The 26,640-nt window shown below is 44.8% G+C and overlaps 1 protein-coding gene across 1 annotated transcript in view; it reads right to left on the bottom strand.

The window, feature by feature from the left end:
• Nucleotides 1–19,479, bottom strand: part of LOC126243474 (forkhead box protein O) — a 717,094-nt gene extending 697,615 nt beyond the window's left edge. The window contains exon 1 of the mRNA XM_049948166.1: nucleotides 18,667–19,479. Coding sequence (XP_049804123.1) covers nucleotides 18,667–19,128 — 462 coding nt within the window. The 5' untranslated portion in view covers nucleotides 19,129–19,479. The remainder of the gene's footprint in view (nucleotides 1–18,666) is intronic.
• Nucleotides 19,480–26,640: the final 7,161 nt, after the last annotated feature.

Below are 26,640 nucleotides of genomic sequence, written 5' to 3'. Positions count from 1 at the left end.
ATGATTCCCATCATCAGCTACAAATTTCTGTTCTTACCTTACCGAACGATTAATAAAGAGCTTAAATTGTGACATACGTAAAAGCTCATTTCTTCTGAATCACCAAGCTTTAGATGTTCGCAAAGTTCTTAGTACTTCATAGGAACCACTAAACATATGACGTTCGCTCCTATGCAACAACAGAATGCTGATTTTGTACTCATTGAGTACCCGCGAATAGGACTGTATATCCAGTTGGATTACAATTTTGAACAGTTTCTTTATTAACTTGATTATGCCGATACCAATAAGGGAATTGAGGCAGCAGCTATACATGATAATCTCAATGAATTGTGCTGTTACATTTTACTGTTAACTATAACAGACATTTCCTGTATAACGGCAAGATAAAGAGTTCGCAGTGTCAGCAGAGCCAATCCTGTTCATGTCCTGTATATAGGGAATTCTTCCACGCGGGTACTACTACCTGTGTTTCCGTGGAGGATGGGAGGTGGGATCCCAATAGTTCGCATCCAGAAATTCAGGGATACTATTTAGAACCTATGTACAACGACGTGCAGTATCCAGCCCCCGTTTCAGTGCCACTTACTCTGCACGACCAACAAGATTTATTTTTCGGAGTAATCTAGGGAAATTGGCCTTTGGTACCTCAGCGAAGAAGACTTTCAGCAGGAAATGTAGCGTAAACTACGTTGCAAAACAAATGTTGATAATTAACCGAATTTTTCAATACAATTTTCGTCATTCTCTTAGTAACTTCTGTATTACATTCTCTCTTGCTTCCTTTTCTGCTTTTTTTTCTTTTTTTGTGTAGAGTCCTCAATCTTCCGCATGTGATCTGCAACACACAGTAGGGATACTCACTGTAACAGTGGTGTAGGAATAAAAGTAGGTCAAAATGTCTATCGCATTTTTTCATTTATTTTATCGTAAAATTGTAAGACGCCTAGGTCGTCGTGCTACCGCGGTACGGGCAACCTAACAGTGTACTATACTAGAATGCAGAGTCTGCGAATTCCATTGACGCAGTCTCCTAGAGTTATCACAACCACATAATAGCACTGTCCTGAAGCAATATTCCAACATTTATGAATCAACTTGGAACGCTGCTCCAAGACGACGTTCACACTCTACTGATAATACCAAAGATTTTCATCAATAATGTCGGCTGTCTCAGTCCGTTTAAATCAAGCTGAAAGTGTTGTATCTAGCTGGAGAATACTATTTCGTACGAAACACAAGTTCTTAAATACATGGCACATCTCGACAAAACTTCGTTTTAAAGTCAGGTCGACATGTAGATAATTGTGCACCGAACAGTACCTCAGTAGGAGAATGACTTGGAAATGAAGCAGTCGTATTACATTCAAGGAAATGTCCCTGTTTCGGGAAAACAATGAAATATCTTAATAAGAACGCTGTAACGAGGGTGTTGAACCCCGTACCTACTGAACAGGGGTTTAGTGTCTTAACCACTGTGCCACATCGCTCAGTGATACGTCTTGGCAAGACATCAATATCACACCCAAAATTACGCCATTAATGTTACTCCGTGTTAATAACGTTCAGCCACGCAACGCATATCATACGCTTCTGACAACGTACTTGCTAGAATCCTCTCCTCCTGCTTTCTGCAAAAAGGATTCTCACTGCCGGTCTTACTGTGTTTCCAATAATTTCTCTCCCTCTCTCCCTCCCCCCCTCTTCCCCTCCCCCCCCCCCATATGTCTTGCATCTTAGCGACGGTAAAGTGACCAGAACAAAATGAAAAACAAAATGGAAGACGATTAGGATTCAACTATCCTTCGACGACGACGTTATCTGAGACGGAGCACAGGTTCGTGTTGGGGTAGCAGAGCGAAAGAGATCGGCCGTGGTCTTTGAAAGAAGCAGCCCCGGCATTCTTTTTAAGCAAACGGGCAACCTAAGGCAGAAGGATTGTAGATCGCTAATTTCTGGGACCAGATGGTGCGAACGCGCTGTGTAATTAACCAACTTGTCTCACATATGGTGAAAGTGGTATCAAAAGTGTCAATTTTTAGTAATGTAGTGGTCCTAACTCGGTAAAAAAACATGTACCTTCGAGTCCGGTGTCTGCGCCATCTCGCCCTGTTCAACAACCATTTCAGTGCGTTTTTTCGGAGTCTGTAACGTTGCAAATGTCACCGGCCTGAAATATAAACACTCTAATCAGATCTTTGCGTTCAATAACCAACAACAGCGAAGATTTAACGCACGGTACGGATGCGCGAGTCCCGGAAAGAGCGCGGGCACTTTGTTCGGCCGTGGAAGTGCCCAGGTGTGACAGTGGAGGGCCAGGGACAGGGACGGGGTCCGGTGGCGTGTGGAACTGGCAGCGGAATGCGGCACCAGCCACGCCAGAAGGGCGCGGCCGCCGCAGCCTCGCCACACCGCGCCTCGGCTGCCCCTGCCCGCTCTCTGGTCCTCATTCATCTCCAGCCAGGCCCCAACTGCTGCAACTCGCAGCCAGTGCAGCGCAGTACTGGATCATCCACGAATTCCGCAGTCCCAGTACAGGGTCACGCAGTACAACACACACACACAACATACGTTAACCAAACTTACACACAGTACATCTATTTTTGACTGGGACAATGAATGATGAAGATCTAAAACAGCCCGTTCTGCCCGTTGGAGTGTAGAAGGAAGGAAGAAGAACAACGAAAACGACGACGACGATGATAAGGACTTACTCAACGAATGTAACCTTCACGGCTGTTGAAAAGAACGTTTCGACTGGATCTTTTCGATCAGTTCAGACGTAGGCTACAATCATTCTGTGATGTAAGAAGCCTTGGTGACAAGAGGACTGCTACAGAAGATAACGTGAAACACTGCGCATCAAACTTCTGCTCCACTGTGCCAACTGTAAGAACTCACACCTACCAACGCCTTGCCTTAGAAGCAGCGGAAATGCTGCTTCATTTATGGCAACGGTATCTGGCGGATAAATTAGGTACGATGCGGTGAGTCCAAACTCCTTGAGTTTCCAAATGCTAAAATTATCAGACACTTTATCGTCTCTCCCCCCCCCCCTCCTCCTCCTCCAAAAAAAGCGCTACTTAACATGAATGCTTCCTTTCTCGCACGAACCGTCATTTCGTAATTACTTTTTCGCGGCAATTAACTTCCTCCTGCGCCCTTCCTTCCAAATATCAAATATTAATGTGTCCACCAGAATCGTGCAAGTATGCGCGGTCCGGCGACATTAAAATTATTCACTGATGGGTCGCAAATAGCATCGAACGTGTGCTGGCAGCAGCTCGTTTTATCCTCGTCCTGATGCAGAACGGTCATAAGCTCTCTCTCAGGAGACGGCCAATATTTGCGAAGAGGCACTGACTATCGTACAAGTTCTTCAGTTCGTGAGGCTACTAGAGACGGACGATATACTGATCACATCTGGGTCATTAAAGTTCTCAACACCTGAGCAAGTCTGGAAAGCCAACAACATTCATCTTAAGAACGTAATACACCAGTGCACCGAGGCATACAACAGAATCAATATGTGGACATCTTTGCGAACCGGTTCCCGTCAGATCACCGAAGTTAAGCGCTGTCAGGATGAACTGGCACCTGGATGGGTGACCATCCGGTATGCCGAGCGCTGTTGGCAAGCGGGGTGCACTCAGCCCTTGTGAGGCAGACTGAGGAGCTACTTAACTGAGAGGAGCTACTTAACTGAGAAGTAGCGGCTCCGGTCTCGTAAACTGACATACGGCCGGGAGAGCGATGTGCTGACCACATGCCCCTCCATATCCGCATCCAGTGACACTTATGGGCTGATGACACGGCGGCCGGTCGGATCTGTCGGGCCTTAATGGCCTGTTCGGAATTTAGTTTACTGGACACCTCTGGAAGGACGCAACGCCTCAATTTCAACGTGTCCGAGCACACCTCTTGAAACGAGTAAGAAGAATACAACGGCACAGAGGCCGCCAGAATTATGATTTGCAACCCATTTCCTTCTCGAAGAATGTGGCTTACGGATTTGACAGTAGTAGTCTGCATCTTAACGCCCCTCATCACGATGAGTTCCCAATGACGGCAGTTTCCACAGTCGCATCCTCAGGAAAATAGAATCAGAGATTTCCTGAATTCTTCATGCAACTCAACTTCAGATAAGTTAAATCATCCGTTATTGGGTGTCATCGGTTACTAGCTACATAAAGCTTTCGACCCGCAACGTTTCCACGTTAAACGTCTCCAGTGGCATAGAGGAGCAATAACAACAAGTACGTTTCGTAAAAAAAACTTCTTCGAATGCTACTGTCTATCAGCAAACGTGTGCAGCACCATTCCATACTAGATGAAAATTTGAAGTGTAAAAATTACGTAGTACTGCTGTTTAAACTCTCATTAGTAGACGAGGGAGTTCCGTTGGAACTCTATAGTGGTCACTCAATCGTATATCGGTCTCGAAAATTCCATCACGAAGTAAAGCCTTTAGCGGAATGGAACCAGTCGAATTGTACATAAGCAAGGAGAGGCACCCGCTACAGACAACTCCTTTAAAGTATACTAACGACAGGCTGTGACTAATGGTGATCAACGCATAGTGACAACTAATCAGTAGATAAGCAATAGTCATGAGTTTAGGGGTACAGTGATTACAGTTCGCTCATAATTCGAAAAATTAATCGAGAATATGAATCTGCTTCAGTTTAGTACTGGATGCAGAGGCACTAATTTGCACGCAGGATTTCCCAAACAATACAGGTAGAACTAAACCGGAAGCACAAACAGTTAATGAAAGGTGAACAAGATGTAGTCACCTACCGCAGAATAAAATATCCTCGCGCTTTTGTCGTAGCGTTACTACCAGGAAAGCAGCGAGATCGTGAAGCCATATTACGAAACCGCTGGCGGTGACAGCAAGCATATTTGCAGGCGCATCAGAAGGGCTGTCTGGCTCTTCGGCGTAATCTATACTGGCAGGGCTTGGCGCAACAAAGAGAGCTCAGAACAGCTCACTGCTGCGAAAGGCATACGTTTAGAAAAACCACGCAGAAGTACAGGAACTGGTGGGTACTTTTAAAGGCTTTTCATAAGCATGTTGTTCGGAGGGTAAACACCACTGCTGTCAAGAATGTGTATGAATAGGTCGTAACCATGTAAATGATTTATTCACGATCTTGAGGAACTCATTATTTACCGTTACTCTGGTCCGTCAAATATGAGATAATCATCTGCAACTGAGTGATCGCAGTTGGCTAGTGATGGTATCTATACCTGGGCGGCTGTAATAGAAAGGACTGTGTACTATTGAGCTGCATTTCTAACAACTATCGACGACGCTCTTGTTATCGCACTCACAACTGCTGCTACGTTGGCAACTGAAGAACATGAATCGTGTGTATCGTATTTAACCATTCCACGAATACACTTTTTTCGTTTACTCCCTTAAGAGAGAGAGAGAGAGAGAGAGAGAGAGAGAGAGAGAGAGAGAGAGAGAGAAAGTGTGTGTGTGTGTTTTATCGTATTGTGCCTCTTCTTTGTCCATTTTCCTCAAACTTTTTGAGAAAATACTGCAGCTGAACGCAGTTTTTAGCAACCGTTTGGGCGTCGTTTTTGCTGCTGAGAATAAGTACAATGTGTGATAATTATTTTTAACAATTGGCAACATTAAAAAATTCATGCTTTATTTAAAAATGAGAATGCTCGCCGTGCACTATGTTGTCAAACTTACGAAAAATTCATGCTTTCTGAAATGAAGTGGTAACGGCTTTAGGTTACTGCACAACTATTATGAAGCCTTTTAGCAAAACTACGAGAGACATATAGCTGACATGCTGACGAACAAGCTTAATGGCAAGGAGCACATGATTTATAGCTGATAAAAAGACGGGGCACAAGCTCTTTTATGATACTAGCTTTAAAATGGCTAATAACCTTGCCTTGCTGACACTACACAGCTTCGATGGGAAAGAAAAAGGCAAAACTGCCGGCAAACGCGATGTACGTCTCTCGGAGACGTGAATGCAAGAATGCCAGCACTGCATTAGCAGTCTCTTCCATGGTGTAATTGGTGATGTTACAGAACAACAGGTGACTAAGAAGGGACGCTTAAAGACTTCTTAGATACATTATTCTCGTTTCCACAATCCAGATATTGTGATGTTCTCTACCAAACAAGTTTCCGAATTCTTACATTTTAGAAATCCTCCAACGCTATAGTGTCATTATTGTATGATTTAAATGTTAAGCGCTCACAAGTTATAGCGGAATGGAGGTCCCGCGATAATTAGCTGGAGGCAAACTGGTGGCGGGAATCGAAGTCCTATTTAAGAATAATAAAGATGGCCATAACAGACCCGCCCGGGTGGCTGAGGAGGACACAGTGACCAGGCCTCGGGATTCGGCCCCTGCCCAGTCTGCCCTCTAAAACACCACCGATTCACTCCTTTAAAAAGACAGATAGTCGGTAGAGCGCTTGCCCGGAGAGAGAGAGAGAGAGAGAGAGAGAGAGAGAGAGAGAGAGAGAGAGAGAGAGCCCAGCCTGCATGTGGCTTTTAGGTGGTTTTCTACACGTGACTAGATGAATACTGGGCTGGTACCCGCATACCGCCTCATGTACACCAGTTGCAAATATTTCGAAAACGTTTCCATACTTACACACGGTAACATTAGACGCACACAGAAGGGGTACACTGTTAGAACTCGCGGTGGAAAGGGTGGCCACACGAAGGGCACACTGCGAGGCTCTGCCACTACCAGAATAACATGCCGACCCCGTGGCCAGGAGCAACAAGGAGCACATCGTGATAACTCAGACGGAAGCTGTCAACGACACAAGCTGCCATTCCGGCCTAGCCGAAGAATTTATATAGAGAATAGGTCTCGGTAGCTGACGGCTTCGCGTGAAATACTCTCCAAGGTGGCAGTAGTAATGTCCTGCAAAGATGAGCTCTCACGATTCTTCGAGTAAAGGTGTCGCGCTGAGCGGCGGGCGGTGACCAGCATCCTGGTTAACTGTACATGATCGACAAACAAGCGATAAATTTACTAGGAACAAAAAATTGAGCCACTCACGATCGCGTAGCGAAACTGTAGATTTACAACTGCATTAGAGTCTTATGAGAATGCACAGGCGATTTACGGCGAGCCCAACACACACCGAGTGAAGCAGTGATTACTGTCATCAAGTAATAGTTTCATGTGATCTGGCGCAAGTCCTCCGACTGGACGGCAAATCAGCGATTTGCCTGTCTCTGCCCTACCCCGCATATCCAACCGGGAAAAGGTAACCACCGAACTTCGTGTCCTTTCTGGCGACTTCTCACGTCGTTGAGAAAGGAAGGCTAGGTTAAAACGAAGACTGAATAATTCTTGGTCCGACCGAGATTCAGTCTCGCGACCGTTCGGTTACCAGGCATGCGCCTTACCGCCAGGCCATCGCACTAGCACTTTTATAATTTTACGAGTAGTCATAAAATGGACTGTACAGTAAATTATAACAGTTACAGTAATATGTTCAAAAAGAGAGATGGAGCGCTCTCATTTTCTGTTCCGATTTGATACTAAGATACAGTTTCCATTTTCTCCATGGTCTGAGTTACACGTAGATATTACTATATGTGACAGGAAAGGGCATGCCAATTCGAACAGTAGCAACCTTTGTGTTCCTGGGTGCCTTATTGTGTAATGACGTTGTAATAGATCTTTGGCGTAATAACCCCTGCAGTGCCTTTTACAAGAAGGAACACGTCAACATACAAACAGCGTTTAAACATTGCTGCAGCTGCTACGACAATTTGTTACAGTGCAGCTGTCCTGAAGATAATTATAAAGTGAGAATAACTCCCTTATTTAAAATATATTCATCTCAGCACGGGTACAAAAACTACGGGTACAAAAACTACGGATAATCTCTAGCAAAAGCTCTTAAAAACTTACTCACTTCCCCATCGAGTCCCTAATGCCAATTACCAGCAACAGCCAGACATGAAAAACGTCAAAATATAACATTAAGACATAAATCAACTGACATTTAATATCGGTATCAAACTGTGATCCCTGCCGTAGACATACAAACAGCAAAAAGCTAAGAAGGTGGAAGCCTGCCGAAAAGTATCACTATCATCATCGGTTACAGGGTTGCATCTTGTAAGAGTGAGTGTGACTCTTACTTCGTTGAAGATCAACCTTGATTTGGCTTTACGGAAATAATTTAATTATTCGCACGGCTTTAAGCCTCACAGAATTTCATACCGAATGGATATAATGTTAATTTCAAGCAGTTAGAACAATTTCTCTTGTTGAGTAGGTATCCGATTAGAGACTATAATAGATTAAAGCAAAGCCCCCCCCCCCCCCCCCCCCGGGAGATTGGTTTGAGGATGGCACAGCTCTTTACTACACATTGTCGTAATGAAGGTTGTATGCTGCTGCCTTCCTGCTACTTTCTAACCACTTCTGGGCGACAAACAGTTTGACGTGTACTGCGAACCACGGTGTGCTCTGACAATAGATCATTCCTGGAAGCGAAAGAAGCGGCAAGGGACACAGACAAACCCTGGGACCGACTGGGAATCGTAACACAGAGGTCTGGATGTCTACTCGGGCACCAGCCTGAGCGCCACCGAGGAAGATACCTTCTTTTTTACTTTTTTGTTCAATAAGTATCCTTTGCCCGAGCACAAGATATTTACAGAGTACTCTGCCTGAAACACGGAAACTAGTGCACTGTACGGTATGTACTCGAGCAAAGAAAGAAAACCTACGCAACGAGACGGCAGTGTGCATGGCTGAACAGAGCCGTTTGTTCCTAGAAGAAAATCGGTTATAATTTGTTCGCAGTCGCGCTGCAGTTTATTAATTTCTTCGCTCCCACAGTATCGTAAGTAAAAAACTGATTATTCTTTCCCTTCACTTATGCAACCTAACTGTCGGCTGCTCAGAAAAGCGTTCAATATGCACCAACAAAATATTTGATCATTCGCCTAATAACATAGGTGACAAGAAGCACAGTAAGTTTCAACTATGCACCAACAAAAATATTTGATCACTCGCAGAGGTGGCAGAGTAAGTTACAACTATGCACCACTCACGGTTTATACGTTACAATATGAGGAGCGATCTACGGTCGTTGGACATGTGACCAGCCCTTATGAATCCTGATGGTGACGCTGACTCTTTATTCGGACAGCTGTTCGCAATTAGCCTCAGAGACTCGTTGGACCCCACTCCACACGTACCTACCTCGGAAAAAAAAATCCTTCCACACCGAAGGCAGCGATCTGTTTTCCCATCGTTATGTCGTTAGTAGATCTTTACAGATGTATGACCTCTTTCACATTCTATCGGTGAGATCTTCATTCGCTTTTTTTTATTACGAGAGGGTAACCATTCAACTAGCGGGGTGGTCGGTGTAAGTTTTTAATCTAACTTAAAATTTTCTGGAGAACTCTTATTCGTGGGCGAATTTTTATTTACAAAACACTATTTAGTAATGTAGTTGCAGGAGCAGGAGAAGAATTATATATTTATTAACGCTAAAACAAATCACATAAATACATTGTATAAACCGAATTGGCCCACCTTATTTCGACATAAAAAATCGTTCAAATTATCTACGGAACTTGGTAACGGGTTGCAAAAGTTCAGGTTAAATCGTTCCGCTTTAAATGTGGCATATGAACCGAGCGCAGTGGAAGCAACACAGTATCTCGTCGCTCCCCTGAAAATACTGCAGAAGAGTACGACGACCGCGCAAGAACTAAAAGCCCCCCGCCCGAGGCGGTCAGCGAGTGGGAACGCGGAAGAGCGGGGTCCGCATTCCGCGCTAACAATTGGTGGCCGGCGACATTGGAAACTGTGCAGACTTGGCGGGCGCCCATGTTTACCCGCGAGGACGGGTTCGTTAGCCTGCTTGCCTGCCAGGGCCTCAGGTTGGGCTCTCCTTATCTGGGCTGCATTTCACTTCACAGGCTGGCGCGCTCGAAATCACGGGTGCTCGCGATAACCTCCGAAGTGTAGGCGAAGAGCCTAGTCACCGCCGCCCAGCAAGAAGCAAACGATTTAGAAACTCGTTCTGCGCGGAAAGTTCGTTACGACGTACGAAAAGAGGGAGGGACATTAAAACTGAACACTCGTTCGGCGTAAGGACGTTAACGAACAGCAACAGCACGCGACACCCGGTCAATTCGCCGTCGATCTCATCGCCTGCGATCAACGGCGGCTGCGCATGCCTACTAAGTCATTGCCTTTACTCTGTGTCATATAAACAAACACACTTTCATAAGCACTAGATTTTCATTCTTTCTCCGAGACACATTGCCCCAGAATTGAATTTAAAAAAGTTCCCAGTTGAGAGCACGGCTTTCGGGAGGTTTTCCTCGCTTCTGAAGCAAATGTCAGAACTGGCAGTCGCCTCCCAAATATTTCCAATCGGCACACCCTCTCACCTGAAAACATCCTCTCTTTACAAAATGCCGAAACTCGAACAACTCCTACGCATTTTGGATCGACAATGAGAGGTACAAAAAAACCGTAGGGACTGCACCCGAGCTCAGAGCGGCGAAGACTGCGGTAGGAGAGGAACATAGGCACAGCATTTTTCACGGAACACACCAATCAGTCATATAAAGTAAATTCTGGAATGCACGGGAAAGGGTTAGCGATTAGAATGCTGCTCGTGTGTTTATAATGTCTCGCGATAAAGCCACCCAATTTGTTCTCCCAGTAGTGTCTTGCTGAGCACGTAAAAATATGTTTCCTTTCCTTTTTGAAGAAGGCTATATAGTGAAAGAGCGGCCAACTAGCTACAAGTCTTTCCAACTCGAGCGATATTGGTGCACGAAGCACACGTACCACTGTAGTCGAAGACACTGTTAATCGGCGGGCCCGCGGCAGTTCACTGCACTGCTACATCAGTAAAATAGTTTTTGATGCGAGCCGCCAGTTTAAGTCACTGCCTCGTAGCAGTGCGACTGCATTCGCGTAACTTCCGACCATCGGCAGGAAATACACAACGCTAACAATTCCAGATTAAGCTCGAACACACTCCCTAGAACGTCCACGGCAAATTCCGCAAAAAAGAAACGACTGAAGTCAAAAGGTCAAACATACAAAGGTCAGAAATTCATACCCTAATCAAACACACTCGTTCCCCGTAAATAATAGGTTTATTGGCATTTTAATAAACCGTAGCTAGTACGCCCCTTGGACTACCAATTCCTCCAACTAAGTGTTAGCTCACTGATCTGACACGAAACTACCACAAAATAACATGTGATCACGCTGCGTCGCTTTAAACTCGACTTTGAGAGTCACGGCTACCGGTTCTGTTACTAAAACAAAGTTCCGCGCTAAATTTACACAGGCCAGCTCTAAAACGATTAAGTTCGGTAACAAAACTCTGAAATTGCTGGTAACATTCCGCGTGCAGATTCCACCGGACTTGCCTTCTGCCCTTAATGCTGGTCAGTGACTAATTCCCACATCTCACGCCTCCAAAGCCACTTCCGAAATCTCTGAGCCCATTTTGGCTTCTCACCCAATCAGCACTGTAGTAGCAGAATGTTTAGCTCGGCCTCGTCATTGGTTCAACCCCATCTACTGATTAAAATACCAAAAGCGTGATCGTATTTGAAATCTGTAGACTAGAATATATCCCGCGACATCAAGAGAAACAATGGATATCAAAACCAACGAAAGTATTTTCTGCCCTCTTCCCCCTCCCTAAAAAAAGAAAAAGAAATCCTTCTCAGACTGACGACAAAGGGATTATTCAAACTATGGCGAAACTCACAACGCGTTCGGAAAATTCTCGTGGAACTTCCACCTGCCTCAGGGATTACGGAGGTCTGTCACACCGCGAATAATGCCCAAAAAATAGTGTCGAAAGACACCGCGGTAACGACACCGGAACGACTGATCGAGAGCTCATATTTCACCGTATTACAGAAACAGATGGCGGTAAAATTTGAACGACATATAGAATCAACCCTCTAGCGTACTGTACATGCAATAAATTGGGCCAAGCGCTCACAAAATGACTATAACGAAGTTATTTTCCTAGTGAGTCACCGGCAATGGGAATGTAGCTCCTGTTGCCAGAATAGGTTAATTTATTATTACATTCATCTTGAAGTTAAAGCTAACTTTATGTTCGAGGTTGCTTTCAAATCAAAATGTTTTTGATACGAAATCTTCCTTCAGTAAACACAATTTTCTTCTTTTTCACCGACACTAGGAATGTTACGAATATAATGACCATAGTCCCAAGATTGCACATATTATCGTGCAAATGCTTACCTGACATTCGATAGGAATTAAAATAAACACAGTGACGATGGTGAAATTTCACCGAAACGTTTGTGGGCGAAAAATATGCCAGTTGTGTTTGTTGGGGGCAGAGTCCATTCCCGAAACATATTTATAATTAATGTAGCTTTGTTAATCTTGCGCGAAACATTTTGTAATAATACCCTCGGTGCGGTCACGTACAACTTAACGTTGCGGCACCCACAGGCAATTTGTTTGTTCACCAGTACAAAAAATTGAGTAGAAATAAAAGAGCTCTTTGGTTATCAGTTTCGGAAACAGGCAGTTTTTTTATCTACCATTCATCGTTGTCTGTGATAATGATCCGCAGAACAAACGGTAACCACACTGTTTTTGTAAAAAACACAGATCTCTAATACTGAATGTTGTCTGAAGAAAGCTACACTAATATCCAGACTGGTCACTTCAAGACAACAGTGCTAGCAATTGCTTAAAAACAGAAAAAATGAAAGCTGAATTCTTCAGAAATTGTAGACGAATAACAGCCGCTGACAACAAAAGAGAAAAGTTGTACAAAAAATTAATGCAGCTATAGTCGCAAAATATAAATTGGCGGCCGAACTGTTCTTGAATATGCAATAGGAAAGTGAAGTATTTTCAGGCAAGGGCATGCGCTTTTAGGTACGCTAACAGATTATTCCAGCTAATATGAGAAAGCAATTGCTCAACAATACTTATACCATTAATATGGATGGAGCGTATCAAACTAAGGTAAACGGCGGTATCGATCGACTGCACAAAAGGTTTTCAGAAATTGTCATACGTTTGTTACTCTCGGGCACAATTTCTAAGTAATACTGAACAGTGTGCAATGGCGTACTTTTTAAGGAAGGTGCCAATTAAATTGCGATAATATGCTGAAGAAACGTCAAGAACAGGTATTCAGAAGTAATGTAGGAATATTCCGTGGTCTCCAACACTACGCCGCCCTCGCCTAGGGATCGTCGAGATAAGATTAGATTATTTGCAGCACTTAAGAGAGGCATATAAGAAGTATTTATTCCCACGACCCATGCGCAACAGGAGCGGGAAAATCTGCTAATTGCATCTCATAATTAAAAGTTACTTCTGCAGTACGGTACAGCAGTGTATGCCAAGTAGAGAAGTGCAACTCGAACCAATCAAAGACGTATTTGTCTCTTTCGACGTAGGTACGAAATATTTCTGCATTAAGCTAGCTTTTACTACTGTTATAGCAACGGAACGCGTCAAGATCAAATGCAGATTTCAAGCAGCTCTTCGTTCTGATTAGTATACACCAAAAATAACATTCAATGCAAAACCAGAGGCTGCTGTTGCTGTAGTTGGCACTATGGTATTGTTCTTACATGTAGTACTGAACAAAACAAAATATCTTTGCTGGTAAGTGTGTTCTGGATACCATTCAGAGAAACATCAAAACTTTAAGAAAATGCTATAACTTTGGAAATGGTCGAATGACATCTGGACATGAGCTTCACAGTTGGCATCGACCACTCTTCATACAGAACCGCTACTATCGATATCTTAACTCTGGACAGCTACACAGAGATACGCTTACACCGACAGGCATTTTTAGGCCGCGAGGATCAAAGGTATCGCTGTCTAATAAGTTGTTAACATGATCCTCGAAAGCAAACTCACCAGGCTTCCTGCTAACGTTTATTAACAATGCCTCGTTACGTTCCATCGTTATTTCAAGAAAACACACTTCTACATTTGCCCATTAACAAGTGTAGTATATTTTTCTACGATTCACCAATTGCCTTCATCTGTTTCGGCACCTACATTTTGCCCTTATTATTTTTAAATTCCTTCTTAACAGAATCAAAGGCTAATGTAGGACACGAAACATACCGAACTAGGCAAAAACCAGGTTGTCACAGGAGACTACTACAAAACGCACGTGATAAATATCGTGAAATATTGCTAGGAAATAGTTCGCGTAGTGCTGGGTTTACTTGCTCGGTCGTGAGAGACGGTACGTCAGGCAGAAGGCCGGTGTGTACTGGTGCGTAGTCTACGCCCGCACTCAACAAGACGCCATCGCTGTGTGGCAGACGGAACCTCTCCGTTTAAACTAAAATTTCTCGGAATTTAGTCACGATAACACGCACCGCAGTGTATGTGGTACGTCGTACTATGATTCTTTACGTGGTCAGAAGCTTCATCGGAATTTTATAACTAGGCTTGTCTGTTCCGTAGCGGCTGGCACAGGGGACTGCAGTCAGTGAGGGCCGTGTTGTATCGAAGTGTGAAGAACATCGTAAAGCTGCGCTAATAATCCTAGTCTCGCACGTAATCAAGCGTACATAAGGCATTTGTTGTACAGACTCAAGGGATGGGGAAAGGAGGGGGGGGGGGGGGGGGAGACCAATAGCTAACAAGTCTTTAATAATGGTTCAGTGCACAAGCCTCCTAATTCTGCCCAAGCCACTGGCGCTCAATCACGATGATAACGATGATGATGATGATGATGATGATGGATGATGATGATGATGATGATGATAATGATAATAATAATAATAATAATAATATTGCAAGTTGAGACTGCTTCCAAGACGCGTATTTTATTGTGGAAAAAGAGGGTCAACATTAAAGCCGAGATAAACTAACAAAGCAATATGTTTCCTTCGTGTCTTACAAAATGTATTACACGTGTCATACGGAACTGCTGAAATGCGGGCGGATAGCAAGCTGCAAGCCCTGAAAAACTCAGCACGTTCCTTCCTTTCCATATAACTATATTTAAATATACGTTCAGAAGCATCGTGTCCTAGCACTTCGCCATCGGGCGTCGATGATGAAGACTTATCTCCCTAACATGTGCGGGCTTTTGTTCCTTTTTAAGCAGTAGATTATTTCTACATTTATAGTCTGCAGGCCACTTTCCAGTGTGTGGCGGAGGATACTTCCAGCACCATTTACGAATGGTGCGCGGGATGACAGACTGGCGGTAACCTTCCGTCTGACCTGTCATTTCCGATTCCTCCACCACGGTTGTTCCGCGATATGTATGCAGGAGGTTTTACTACGCTGCCTTACTCTTTTGCACATTTACGACCTGTGAGAGGAAATACGGAGGGCTAAGAGAGGAGTGATACACTGTAACTAACGTCGCAAGACGGAACAGGTATCAGTACAAATTATGCTGGTTTTCCTATAAATGGATTTAAATGTTGTACATTGATGACAGACATAACTCACAGTTGTTACTAACATCTATAAATTCGGTTAGCTGTAGGGTCACGAAAACAAAAGCCAATAAATAAATAAAAGTTACCAGTGGACTGTCCAAAAAACGCTCCTCAGTTATTAAGATGTAAGAGGAAAAAGAAGTAGCACTGATACGAAAGTCATCAATAGGAGGATGGCAAGATAATACTATGCAAAAGCGAACAGAACATGTAACAGCTATGGAGATTTTCGCTGGCCATCGCGCTGGTTTAAAGCAACTATTTAAAGTTTCTGGACAGCCACCTTCACGAAAGTACCTAGTGAAATTTTGACACTGCAGAGTGACCATTACACCACACGTTGACCGTTAGCAGCGTATCCAGTACGTGGTAGCTGTCATTGTTTCGGCTGGCGTTGTTAAAATAAATGAAGTGTACATTTTGCGTCTTGTTGGGAAGCTGTGCAGCGACGCAGAGGCACGGGCCGCATCGCCGGCGGCCACTAGCACGTCTACCGTTCGCACTTCAGAGACACACTCGAGAATCTCCAACTGCGACGGGCGCACCGCCCTCGTATCTCGCATCGAGCAGCTTGTCTAAGCCGCAGATTGGTGTACAGCGTTGGAGGTCATCACAGCCTCCGGGCAAGCTTGCGACACAATGAAAAGCGCCGAGCCAGGTAATTATTCCGTTACTGCGCTTGGAAAAAAAAAAGTACCTACAGACGGCAACACCACTGAATGCCGCACCACCCCCATGCCCTCCTTTGGAACCAGGTCTGATCACAAAATAATTAGGACTACACACCATTTTCAACGACATCATTTCAGAAATCTCGTCGCAGATGTCACACTACTTAGTGACACCTCCGCTGCGAGGTATATATATTTCGTGGCATTTTATATATACAGTACTACGAATTTAAGAGCTAATTCTTTTCTGTTATGTGTAAATGTACGTACTAGAAATTCGAACATCAACTGAATTTCTTTGGAGAATAAACGAGAGGTCAACTACTTGACCAAATGTATAGGCTATTGTCAGTCTTTTAACCTACAAACGGTGCCTTGATTTCAGAGTTCTCAGTTGCTATTCCGAGCGAGATTAAACTATTCGATTAACAATTAATTAAAAGCCTCAGAGAGAGGGACTGCTCTGCAATTTGTGTATAAAGTGTCTTTTCTACGGCCAGATCCATGAAAACTTTAAATGTTTCATATTACTTACAGAGATTGAGAATAAAGTAAATGTGATCGTAAATCAATTACTCGAGACCCAAGCGTTAATTTTTCTGGCGCTTGTCCAAACTCATTAGATGTGCTGTTTAGATGGCTCAAACATCAAGAATCATGAATAATGTATTTTTCACAAACCACGAAAACCATCGTTCGAACTTCATTACACCGCTTACTTTATATACAGTGACGCACTTATTACGTTAACTTCAACGAATAACACTGCTACATAACACCGACAGTAAACGCAGTTTAATGATAAACACATAAATATGACAAAGTCTCAGTTTTTGATAACCATTTGCTATAAATAACGCCAGGCTATACAGCAACACGTCACTCAAAGATGCAAAGTCATCACCTAATAACAAAAGCTTCCGTAATAGTTGCTGAACTTTGTACAACCCACCTTCTCACACTTCCTCAGAGTATGCCGAGTCGATAATATCCAGCAAGCTGAAGACAAACTGTATTCAAATGAACGATGGAATCCTGCAGTATGTATGAAAATATAGACCACAAAACGTGACAGTTGTGGAGATAGACTGCAATTCAGAATAGTACAAAAGACGTATTCAGACATACTACGGTATCTAAGGTGTGGAGGTGCCTGCAGCTTACACTATCTCCGCAATAGCGTTTATCTCAAATGCCTCGAAGGAAATTCCTTCGCCTTCCCAATAACGAGCATGCGCCACAATACACCACCAAGCCTTAGGTGGAAAACGAATTTTACGTCGAGAGAACACGAATCGCTGCACTTCTGGTATTTCATTCGTTTTGTTCCCATCTGCTGCTACTATCGGAGAAGAAACATACGACGCCTTCGCAGTAGACACGTCATCAGCGCATTACGTAATGGTACTGTATATTTCCAGACGCCCACCCGTCTGTTTACGCACGTCCGTTACAAAACAAAATACACCTCATTCTTTCAGAGGCAAGTCAGTAGTTTATATAAATCGAGAGAGAGAGAGAGAGAGAGAGAGAGAGAGAGAGAGAGAGAGAGAGACTGACTCTGAAGGATATTAAGTACGCACCGATATTCAGAAAATCGAACACACTCGAGTTTTTATGTTTACAAACCTACACGCTATGTCTCATGCTTGTTTAGTAATATATGATCCAAGAAAAAGTTAGCAAATGTTAAAGTGTATTATTCTTAATCTGCAAACGAATGCATGGTTGTGGTGACTCACAAACGCAGCGTACCTCGAAATATAGGTTATGCAGGAATGTGGCAGTCTGGCTCTAACTTTGCGAAGCCAATGTATATGAGTGCGGAATAAAGCGCTTCCCGATGTCTGCGTTCGCGCCTTATTTAAAGCGCTTCCCATCATAAAAGCTAAAACTGCAAGGCAAATTCAGAAGAGCTGTACAGGCTAATATTCAAATTTCCTACGATTATTTTGGTGCATATAATGTACACACATCGTAGATAAACTACGACAAAAGCGAGGGAAGGGGGGCAATTCATACAGAGATACCTACAAAACTGATGTTTCAAATTAATAAAGCCCAGAACACAATAAATCGGGCGGCCTCCAGTGATTTACGGCATTTCCTGTTCAGAGTGCTGCATTATTTTACTCTTACGTTCACGATACTGACGAATGATCTTTGAGGTGTTTAAATGCAGCACTACAGTCAATCCGTGAAATTTGCTTTTGCCGAACGTTGTCACCACCACCGATTTCATAGTGTCACGTTATTAAGCCGTCCCGAAATCCGCTGCGTAGTAGCTGCGAAATACGAGACGTATGACGCAACACGTTTCTCCACTCCACCGTTATCACAGGGGCCACTACTTGCGTGAAACCGACGTTCACTACGGATCTGCGAGGTGGCGAGCCTATTAGCGCACACGTGCCGCTCCCCTGTAAACACTCGGCAGGGTGCCCCGCGCCCGCAGTGGCCAATTGCGACGCGCCGTCGCCGGTGTGTCGGAGCGGCGGCACTTCACTTACCTTCCATCCGGCGGAGCTGTTGCTGTCGCCCTTGTCCTTGAAGTAGGGCACATTCTGCACCATCCACTCGTAGATCTGCGACAGGGTGAGCCGCTGATCCGGCGCCGACTGTATGGCCTGCGTGATGAGGTCCGCGTACGAGAGGTTGCCCCACGCGTTGCGACGGCTCGTGTTCTTCTTGGCGGCGTTGACGGAGTTGACGACGGCGGCGGGCGACAGGTAGACGGGCTCACCGGCGCCGGGCGACCCGCCTCCACCTCCGCCCCCGGCGCCGCCCCCGCCGTGGACGGCGGCGGCGCACGGCCCCAGCATGCCGGCGCCCGGACCGACCTCGACGCCGGGTTCCTGCTTCACGACCACGTCCAGGAAGTTCTCCGGCCGCGGCAGGGGCCACGTGTTGGAACGGGCGCGCTGCTGCGGCTCGAACGACGGGTCCATCTCCTGCTGGCCCTGCTCCATCATGCTAACGTCGTGCGGCTGCTGCTGCTGGTGATGGCCCCTCAGCAACAGAAGCCTGCGCACATTGCAGTCCCCGGCTCCCGGCCCCCCGCCGAAACCCTGAACGTCCTCCAGGTTAGCTGCGTAAATGGTCACGGCGTCACCACCACTGTCGCCACCGAAACACTGTCTCGTCCGGGAGTAGCTCACCACCGCATCACACGTGGTGACGTCGTCCGTAGAGCGGTAACGCGGCAGAAGCGAGCGGGCTGTCGGGTCTCGCGTCTCAGTCGCTGGCTCGGCTCGCGCTAGGCTCCACTCCTCAGTCGCGGATGCTCGCCAGTGTCGCTCGCCGCACGGCCGGAGCGCCTTCTGGCGGCCGGCGCGCGTGTCCCGCGCGACGTCACGGGCCGCGCGCTGACGTCACGCCCCCTCCACGCGGCCCGTTGCCATGTTGACAAACTCCTGCGCGCCGCCGGCCGCGCGCCAGTTTCGAACGCGCGCACCACGTGGCCGGCACGCCCCCTCCCGCCCCGCTCGCGACGCAACACTCCGTTGCCCGATACGAGTGCGGCACGCGAACTGTCGCGAATTTGCGTCTCGCCTTGTGGAAGTCTATGCTACTAACTGAAAGTCTTTTTTTGTACCGTTCACATTTCGCTTCTTTTTATTCGCCTGTTCTTTTTATTGGCCTGTAATACTCGTTCCTTTTATGTGTATAAAATAGTGTTACATAATGATTCCAGGTAAGTGCTATATTACAGGTTTTTTTAATTTCTCATCCAACATAACAAACGACTTTTTTTCAGCACAACTTTCGTTAAATTACACTTTCATTCTACTCGCATTTTTTTGATCTTATTTTTTGTATATGGTTCGCCCTGGAGTTGTTCTAAGTTGGCCTGTGTGCACCAGGATGTCCGATTTTCGGCGTTTTCAAAGACAGTTCGATTGCATATTTCACTTCCACTCTTCTTAGCTTGTGTGAGTATCCTGTACATAGTGTTGCCAGCTGTTGCTGTGCGTTTTTCGTGGCGTTTTTACTGCAGCGTCCGTGTGCGGTGTAGGAGATCGGGAAAACTTTTTTCTCATGTTTGAAGTGGGAGATTAAGCTATTATTTAGTCTGGCTATGTTCTACAGCTCCGTTGTTATTATTATTGTGGCTAACACGATCAGTCTCAGTTGTTACTTATGTTGATGTGGTCGTTTATTACTCTTTTCTTCATTGTTAAGGATCATGTGATAGTTTTGCTATAATGCAAGACGTTTTCTGTTGCAACTGTTCATTCTAATAATTTTCACATCTTATTCCATGTTAGACAGTTCATACCCATGCTTTTTGGTTCAAATGGCTCTGAGCACTACGGGACTCAACTGCTGAGGTCATTAGTCCCCTAGAACTTAGAACTAGTTAAACCTAACTAACGTAAGGACATCACAAACATCCATGCCCGAGGCAGGATTCGAACCTGCGACCGTAGCGGTCTTGCGATTCCAGACTGCAGCGCCTTTAACCGCACGGCCACTTCGGCCGGCCCCATGCTTTTTAGCTGTTCAGGAAACGCAGAATGGCTATTTTTATACTTCCTGCTTCTTACGTCTTCTTTGTACTTTTAAAATTTCTGCCTACCATCTTCGGATACAATTTTGACATTCTAATTGGTATATACCAGAATGAGATTTCCACTCTGCAGCGCCAGACCGAGACTCGAACTCGGGACCTTTGCTTTCGCGGGCAAGTGCTCTACCAACTGAGCTACCCAAGCACGACTCACGCCCCGTCCTCACAGCTTTACTTCTGCCAGTACCTCGTCTCCTACCTTCCAAACTTTACAGAAGCTCTCCTGCAAACCTTGCAGAACTAGCACTCCTGAAAGAAAGGATATGCGTAGACATGGCTTAGCCACAGCCTGGGGGATGTTTCCAGAATGAGATTTTCACTCTGCAGCGGAATGTGCGCTGATATGAAACTCCCTGGCAGATTAAAACTGTGTGCCAGACCGAGACTCGAACTCGGGACCTTTGCCTTTCGCGGGCAAGTGCTCTAATACCAGCCAATTACAAGTTAATGGTCCAATCCGACATGTATTTCAGTATTTCAGTTATTCATTTTTCCTGCATGAATTACCGCTTATAACAGCAGTTTGTACAGCGCTGAATCAGCAGACACAGCCGTTGTAAGAGGGCGTAGCGCGAGATCCAAAAAGTATACACTTGAATTTTAATCATTTAACCATACCAAAACTGTCTCGGATCATTAATTTTTTGAATAACTTGCAGTTCATGTCGACAGCTAAACTGCTGCAGATGTCACTGTTATACAAGTGGCCAGCAAGGAAAGAAAACTGAGGCAGTGTATGTTGTTACATTACAGACGACTGCCTTCAGTCGGAACGTTAATTTGTCCGTATTAAATATTTTATAACAATTCCTGTAGTACATTTTTTGTGATGTCTTCAATAATGCTTATTTTGCTAACAATGGAACAGTTCCTTGTTTATTCTCATTAGTCGTCACAAAAATAAGAAGTGTCTATTGGATGACGAAAACAAACCTTTTCCTTACACCTGTCATATCTCATAAAAGAAAAATTACTGCATTCAGGCACTTCACAGTAACTACTAATTTTATATAGACAGAACTGGAATGGAGTAAGAAATGATCGTGGCCGTTGCACTGCAAATTGTGCTGTGTACCAGGCATACTAGATCAAATTCGTAGAATGGGATGATTCCAACTGAAAATGCAGAAACGACTGAAGTTTAACAATACTGTTCTGCTGGTCAACCTGAAGTGACATAGAGAAAACCGTAATTATAGAGGACGGCGCAAATAAAAGTTGCCCGGAGAACAGAGTTGCAGGGTACAAAGAAACACAGCAGAGGAAACGAAATACAGTACTAACCTGACTATAGTAGATGTTGAAAGTGACCACTATTCATCTCTTGGCACTTTTGGGCCCTGGTCAGCAAGTTGCTGACGGCGATCGAAGCTGGACTGCAGGGATTGCTGCAGTCTCATCCGAAATGTTGTGCTGCAGTTCTTGAAGACTATGGAGGGTTGTTGCGATACACCTTAGACACGAGGGCTCCCCACACGAAGTAGTAGGTACCGTATCAGAGCAGGTGACCTGGGTGGCTAGTTAGGGTCGCGACCACACTGACCGCTGGGCAACTCCGTCAGGAGTGAAGATTGTGTGAATGTGCTCCAACGTTGGGCCGGCTGTATGGGCAGTTGCTCCGTCTTGTTGGAAGTAATTGTAGGTCTTTTCCTCTTCCGTTAATGCTGCCACAATTGGTCCGGGCCACTTTAATTTGCCCCACCCTGTATTACCCGACAATCTTCTAGAAAATGCCTTAGACTGTTGAAAAATTATACTGGGTGAATATAATTCCAGTTTCGAAACGCTGTAAAGAAAGAGTCACTGCTCAGAATAACGTCAAACTTGAACGGAATATTGTCGAAGAAGGGGAAAACGTTATGGAAAAAAAATATGATAATTTTAACAATAGATGGCGCTGTAAGCGGCAGACTTTGCACACCAAAAGACGCGCGGCATTTGAGACACTCAGCATGACCGTCTCAGTGAAGGATTGCGCGCTGCTCGGAAAGCTCCTTGACAAGAACGATGTCTATGCACCAGTAGCTCTGCAGAAGTTCCGGACAATCAAGGGTATGAAAAAAGGCGTTGATCCGATGTCTGCAAAGGGTCTAGAGAAAATGATTACGAAATTCGAAAAGACAGGTTCGTTTGAAGTGCACTGTGGCAGAGGGGGAAAATAATAGGTGATGCGACGTCAGTAGAAGATGTGGCCACAGCATTGCAGGAGATGTCGAACGGTGGTGTGCGAACTTGAAGTGCACGGGGAATTTCCCGAACTTTGGACATGCCTCTGAGCAAGGTGCATAAAATGCTCCGAAACATCCTGCATATGAATACCATATTACTCATTTTCTGGAACTGCTTCCTGCTGACCTGCCAGCACGACAAACGTTTGTTCTAGAATTTTTTTCTTGCATGGAAGTGGGCAATGAATGATCATGACTCATTTTGTGGATAGACGAAGCCCATTTCCATCTCCAAGGACATGTCAGTAAACAGAATTGCAGAATATGGGCAAATCCGCTCACACGTCAACCAGTACCGCTTAATTCTGCTAAGGTAACTGCTTGGCGCCTGTTGACGGCATAGTTTATCGTAGGGGCATATGTTTCCGAGGAGTTGGGTCTTGTTACCTGGCCCGTCGCTGGCAAATATTACGAGAATCATTTGCGCACCAGCGTCATTCCAACGTTTCACATCGTAAACGTGTGGGTAGGATCATTTTTACGCAAGACGGCGCTCCTCCCCCCCCCCCCTCTCCCCCATTCCCCTCCCCATGTTGCACAGCTAATGAAGCAGCTGCTGTAGAGACATTTTGGAAATACTAGAATTACTGCTACAGCCTGGCCGTCCAGATCATCTGATCTTAATCCGCTTGACTTCTGTTTGTGGGATTCTCTGAAAGATGCTGTATGCAGTGCTCCCATTACAAACGTAGCTCAACTGATGGCACGCACTGCGCAACGCATTCTTGATGCCCAGAGGCACTCCGATATATTGTATAACGTGCTGTTTACTCGACTTCAATTTGTGACAGAAAACGGTGGGTAGCACACTTAACATTTCTTGTACCAGTCTCACGACAGTTAGAAACCGATGTCATTGTTGCTTTTTATGCGGGTTTTGGCCTCAAGACAATTAAAAACAGATTTTTCCCATCGGATGTGGTGCGGTCATGCCGTGGTGGATGGCCTTACGTAACTAACAGTGCCAAAACTGTTGAATGCCAAATTGGTCAGGCACCTCGTTGGCTTACAACTCTCACTACAGCCGTCGCATTGCGATTCATCTGTGTTCTGTAGCCGAATCCATTTACATTATGACAATTACGTCGCCATCTAGTGGGAGAATTTTCATTATTTTTTTCCCGTGAAATTCCCCCCCCCCCTTTTCCTTCTGAGCAATAGTTCTTGTTTTACACGTTTTCAAACTGGAAATTTAATTATAATCACCCTGTAGAAATACTCTCGTCGTCCTGCTTAAGACAGAGGTGTCGTTACGTCTAGACAGAGTGTCCAACAAAAGTAATGAAAGAAGATATAGAGCTGTGTTTTGTGTTATTTTTTGGTTTGGTTCGATAAATTTGCTCCTTCATTGCCCCCAGAAGACAAAATCTCAGGGCATTAGGTGAGGACTGCTTATTCGACGTTAAAGGGGCGACGACGTCGTAACCAGCGTCCTATAAAATCGGTGTTGAGCCTCGCACAGCCAGGGCTTGGGATGTGAGGCAGGGGCCCATCTTTCATAAAGTTTAGGTCAGTGTAATTGTTCCATGTGCTTACGATGTCATGAATGTAATTTTCATGCATATCAACGAACCGTGTGTCCCGAATGAGACACGAACCCACAAATTCCGCGGATGCCCTGCCGCGCCACACTGTGAACTTTGGCCGATGTTGGCTTTTTCAAATCACCCTCGGATTCTCTGTTGCCCAATAATAAGAACTGCGCCTGTTAACAAAGCCTCCTACGTAAAACACGGCTTCATCTGACCATAAAATATTAGCGAAAATATCGATCCGGTCTTCATACCTTCATCTCCCCGTACTTCAAACGGTGATCACAGTCGCCCGGCGATAATTCCTGGCAGTAAAGTGATTTCCGTGGACGAAACTTCAACTCTTTCTTCAGAACAGTTCGGATTTTGTGTCGGATTAAGCCACCTTCGCGAGGTGCCTGTCTTTGTGATTTCTGAAGACGTGGAGTGAACATTTCCTGAACCACTTGCACATTTTCCACCGACCTGGATGTTGGGGGTCGACCGCGTCTCTTAACATCTGATACAGAACTTTTATTCATTAGCTTGGAGTGACAATTCCTTATGGTCTTCACATCTACCGAGTTACGAGCTCCTTTCACATTTCGCCACCATCTCTGTATTTGTATCACGGATAGCCATACTTCGTAAGGAGATGCCGGCAGACCTCGCACTCGCGAAGTTAGACGTTGCGGCATGGCCCGCCACTGACATCTGCAATGGCATAAATGCGATAAAGTGTAATAAATATTACCATTATAAGGAACAAAATGTTTTATGTTTCATGAAAATTAGTTAAGTATTGAAAATCTATAAGCAATTTTCAGTAGGGAGTTAATTCTCGTCCATCCTATCTAACCTGACGGACGATGAAGACGGCAAGAATCTGCGGACACGTGTGGGCTCTATGATCCAAGACCAGAGTTCTTCATCCTGATGGCAAAAGATAACCTGTGGGAAAAATGAAAGATTTTACTAGGTATCGAATCCAAAATCAATGTGCCAAAGCATAGTCATTGCCGCAGTTCCTTTTGAGTCGTCTGAACTATTTTAATTGAGCCAGATGAGACTGTACAGATCTTGGCAGCGATGATCACTGAATGACTGTAGCAGGTGCTGGCTGCACGGTTCGTCTTGCTCCTGCAACCAATCTATACGGCGTCAAATGACGTCCCGCGTGTCCAGCACCTTGCATAATAAGCTAGGTGCACCGCTGATTACTTTCTACTCTCTACTAGCTCCCTTAATTACTTGCTGTCTTATAGACTCCTTCTACAATTCATAGCTGCCAGTGCTTGAACATTCTGTGGCGTGGAATTGTGCCAGTAGTTAACGAGTTTGGACTTCGGATGTGCAAGATAAGACTTTGACTAGATGTGCTCATGACAATGATGTTAGCGTCTAGGAATTTGTATTTGTGTCCATATTTTGCTTTATGTTAATAAGCTGTGCTTGCCATCTATACTGTATTTCCTGCAAATAGTAAGAAGACGTTTCGGATGTAACAATGAAAATTGTTTTTTCCTATTCTTCCAGATTTTGCTAAGCCAATTACAAGCGCTTTGCAAGTAAACAGTCCTTCTTTTAAATTTTTTATCCCAATTTGCCTTATGTTCCTGAAGACAGATAAAAAGCAGCGGAAGCACTAATCCACTGATACTTATCACTGGCATTGTCGTATGCGAATGTGTCAGAGCATTAATCGAGTGCACAAGCGACTCTGTATATTTTTCGCTCGAAATGATAAAAGTGCGATTTGCACGAAACCTGTCCGATTGGCTTTATAGGCAGCATTTTATGGGATAAGGAGAAACTTCGTCTTCACATCAACTACGAATTCCGCTATGGTGATACCTATTTATGACATCTCCTCTACACATTTACTTGAGGTAAACTTCGCAATTTTGCAACTTCCTTTATCGTATAATTTCCTGAATCTGTTTAACCAAGTCGAAGAATCCTAGAAATCAGTAATGTGCATCTCGCGTACGAGCAGTCTTAAGCCTTTTGAACAGTCTTTTTTGGAAGGTGTTCTATTTCTGTTCTGGGCTTTAATTAGCACAACAATCATCGTTCGAATCATAATTCACGGAGTCGTCCGAGTTATTTCCCGTTTGCTCTAATATTTCCACATTTTCTAAGGAAATGTCGACGTCATTCTAATGAATGTCCAAG

This window comes from Schistocerca nitens, chromosome 1, assembly GCF_023898315.1.
Source record: "Schistocerca nitens isolate TAMUIC-IGC-003100 chromosome 1, iqSchNite1.1, whole genome shotgun sequence".
In the NCBI taxonomy this organism is placed as follows: Eukaryota; Metazoa; Arthropoda; class Insecta; order Orthoptera; family Acrididae; genus Schistocerca; species Schistocerca nitens.
The sequence above is the reverse complement of the archived record's forward strand: the minus strand, read 5'-3'. Positions and strand labels throughout refer to the sequence as shown.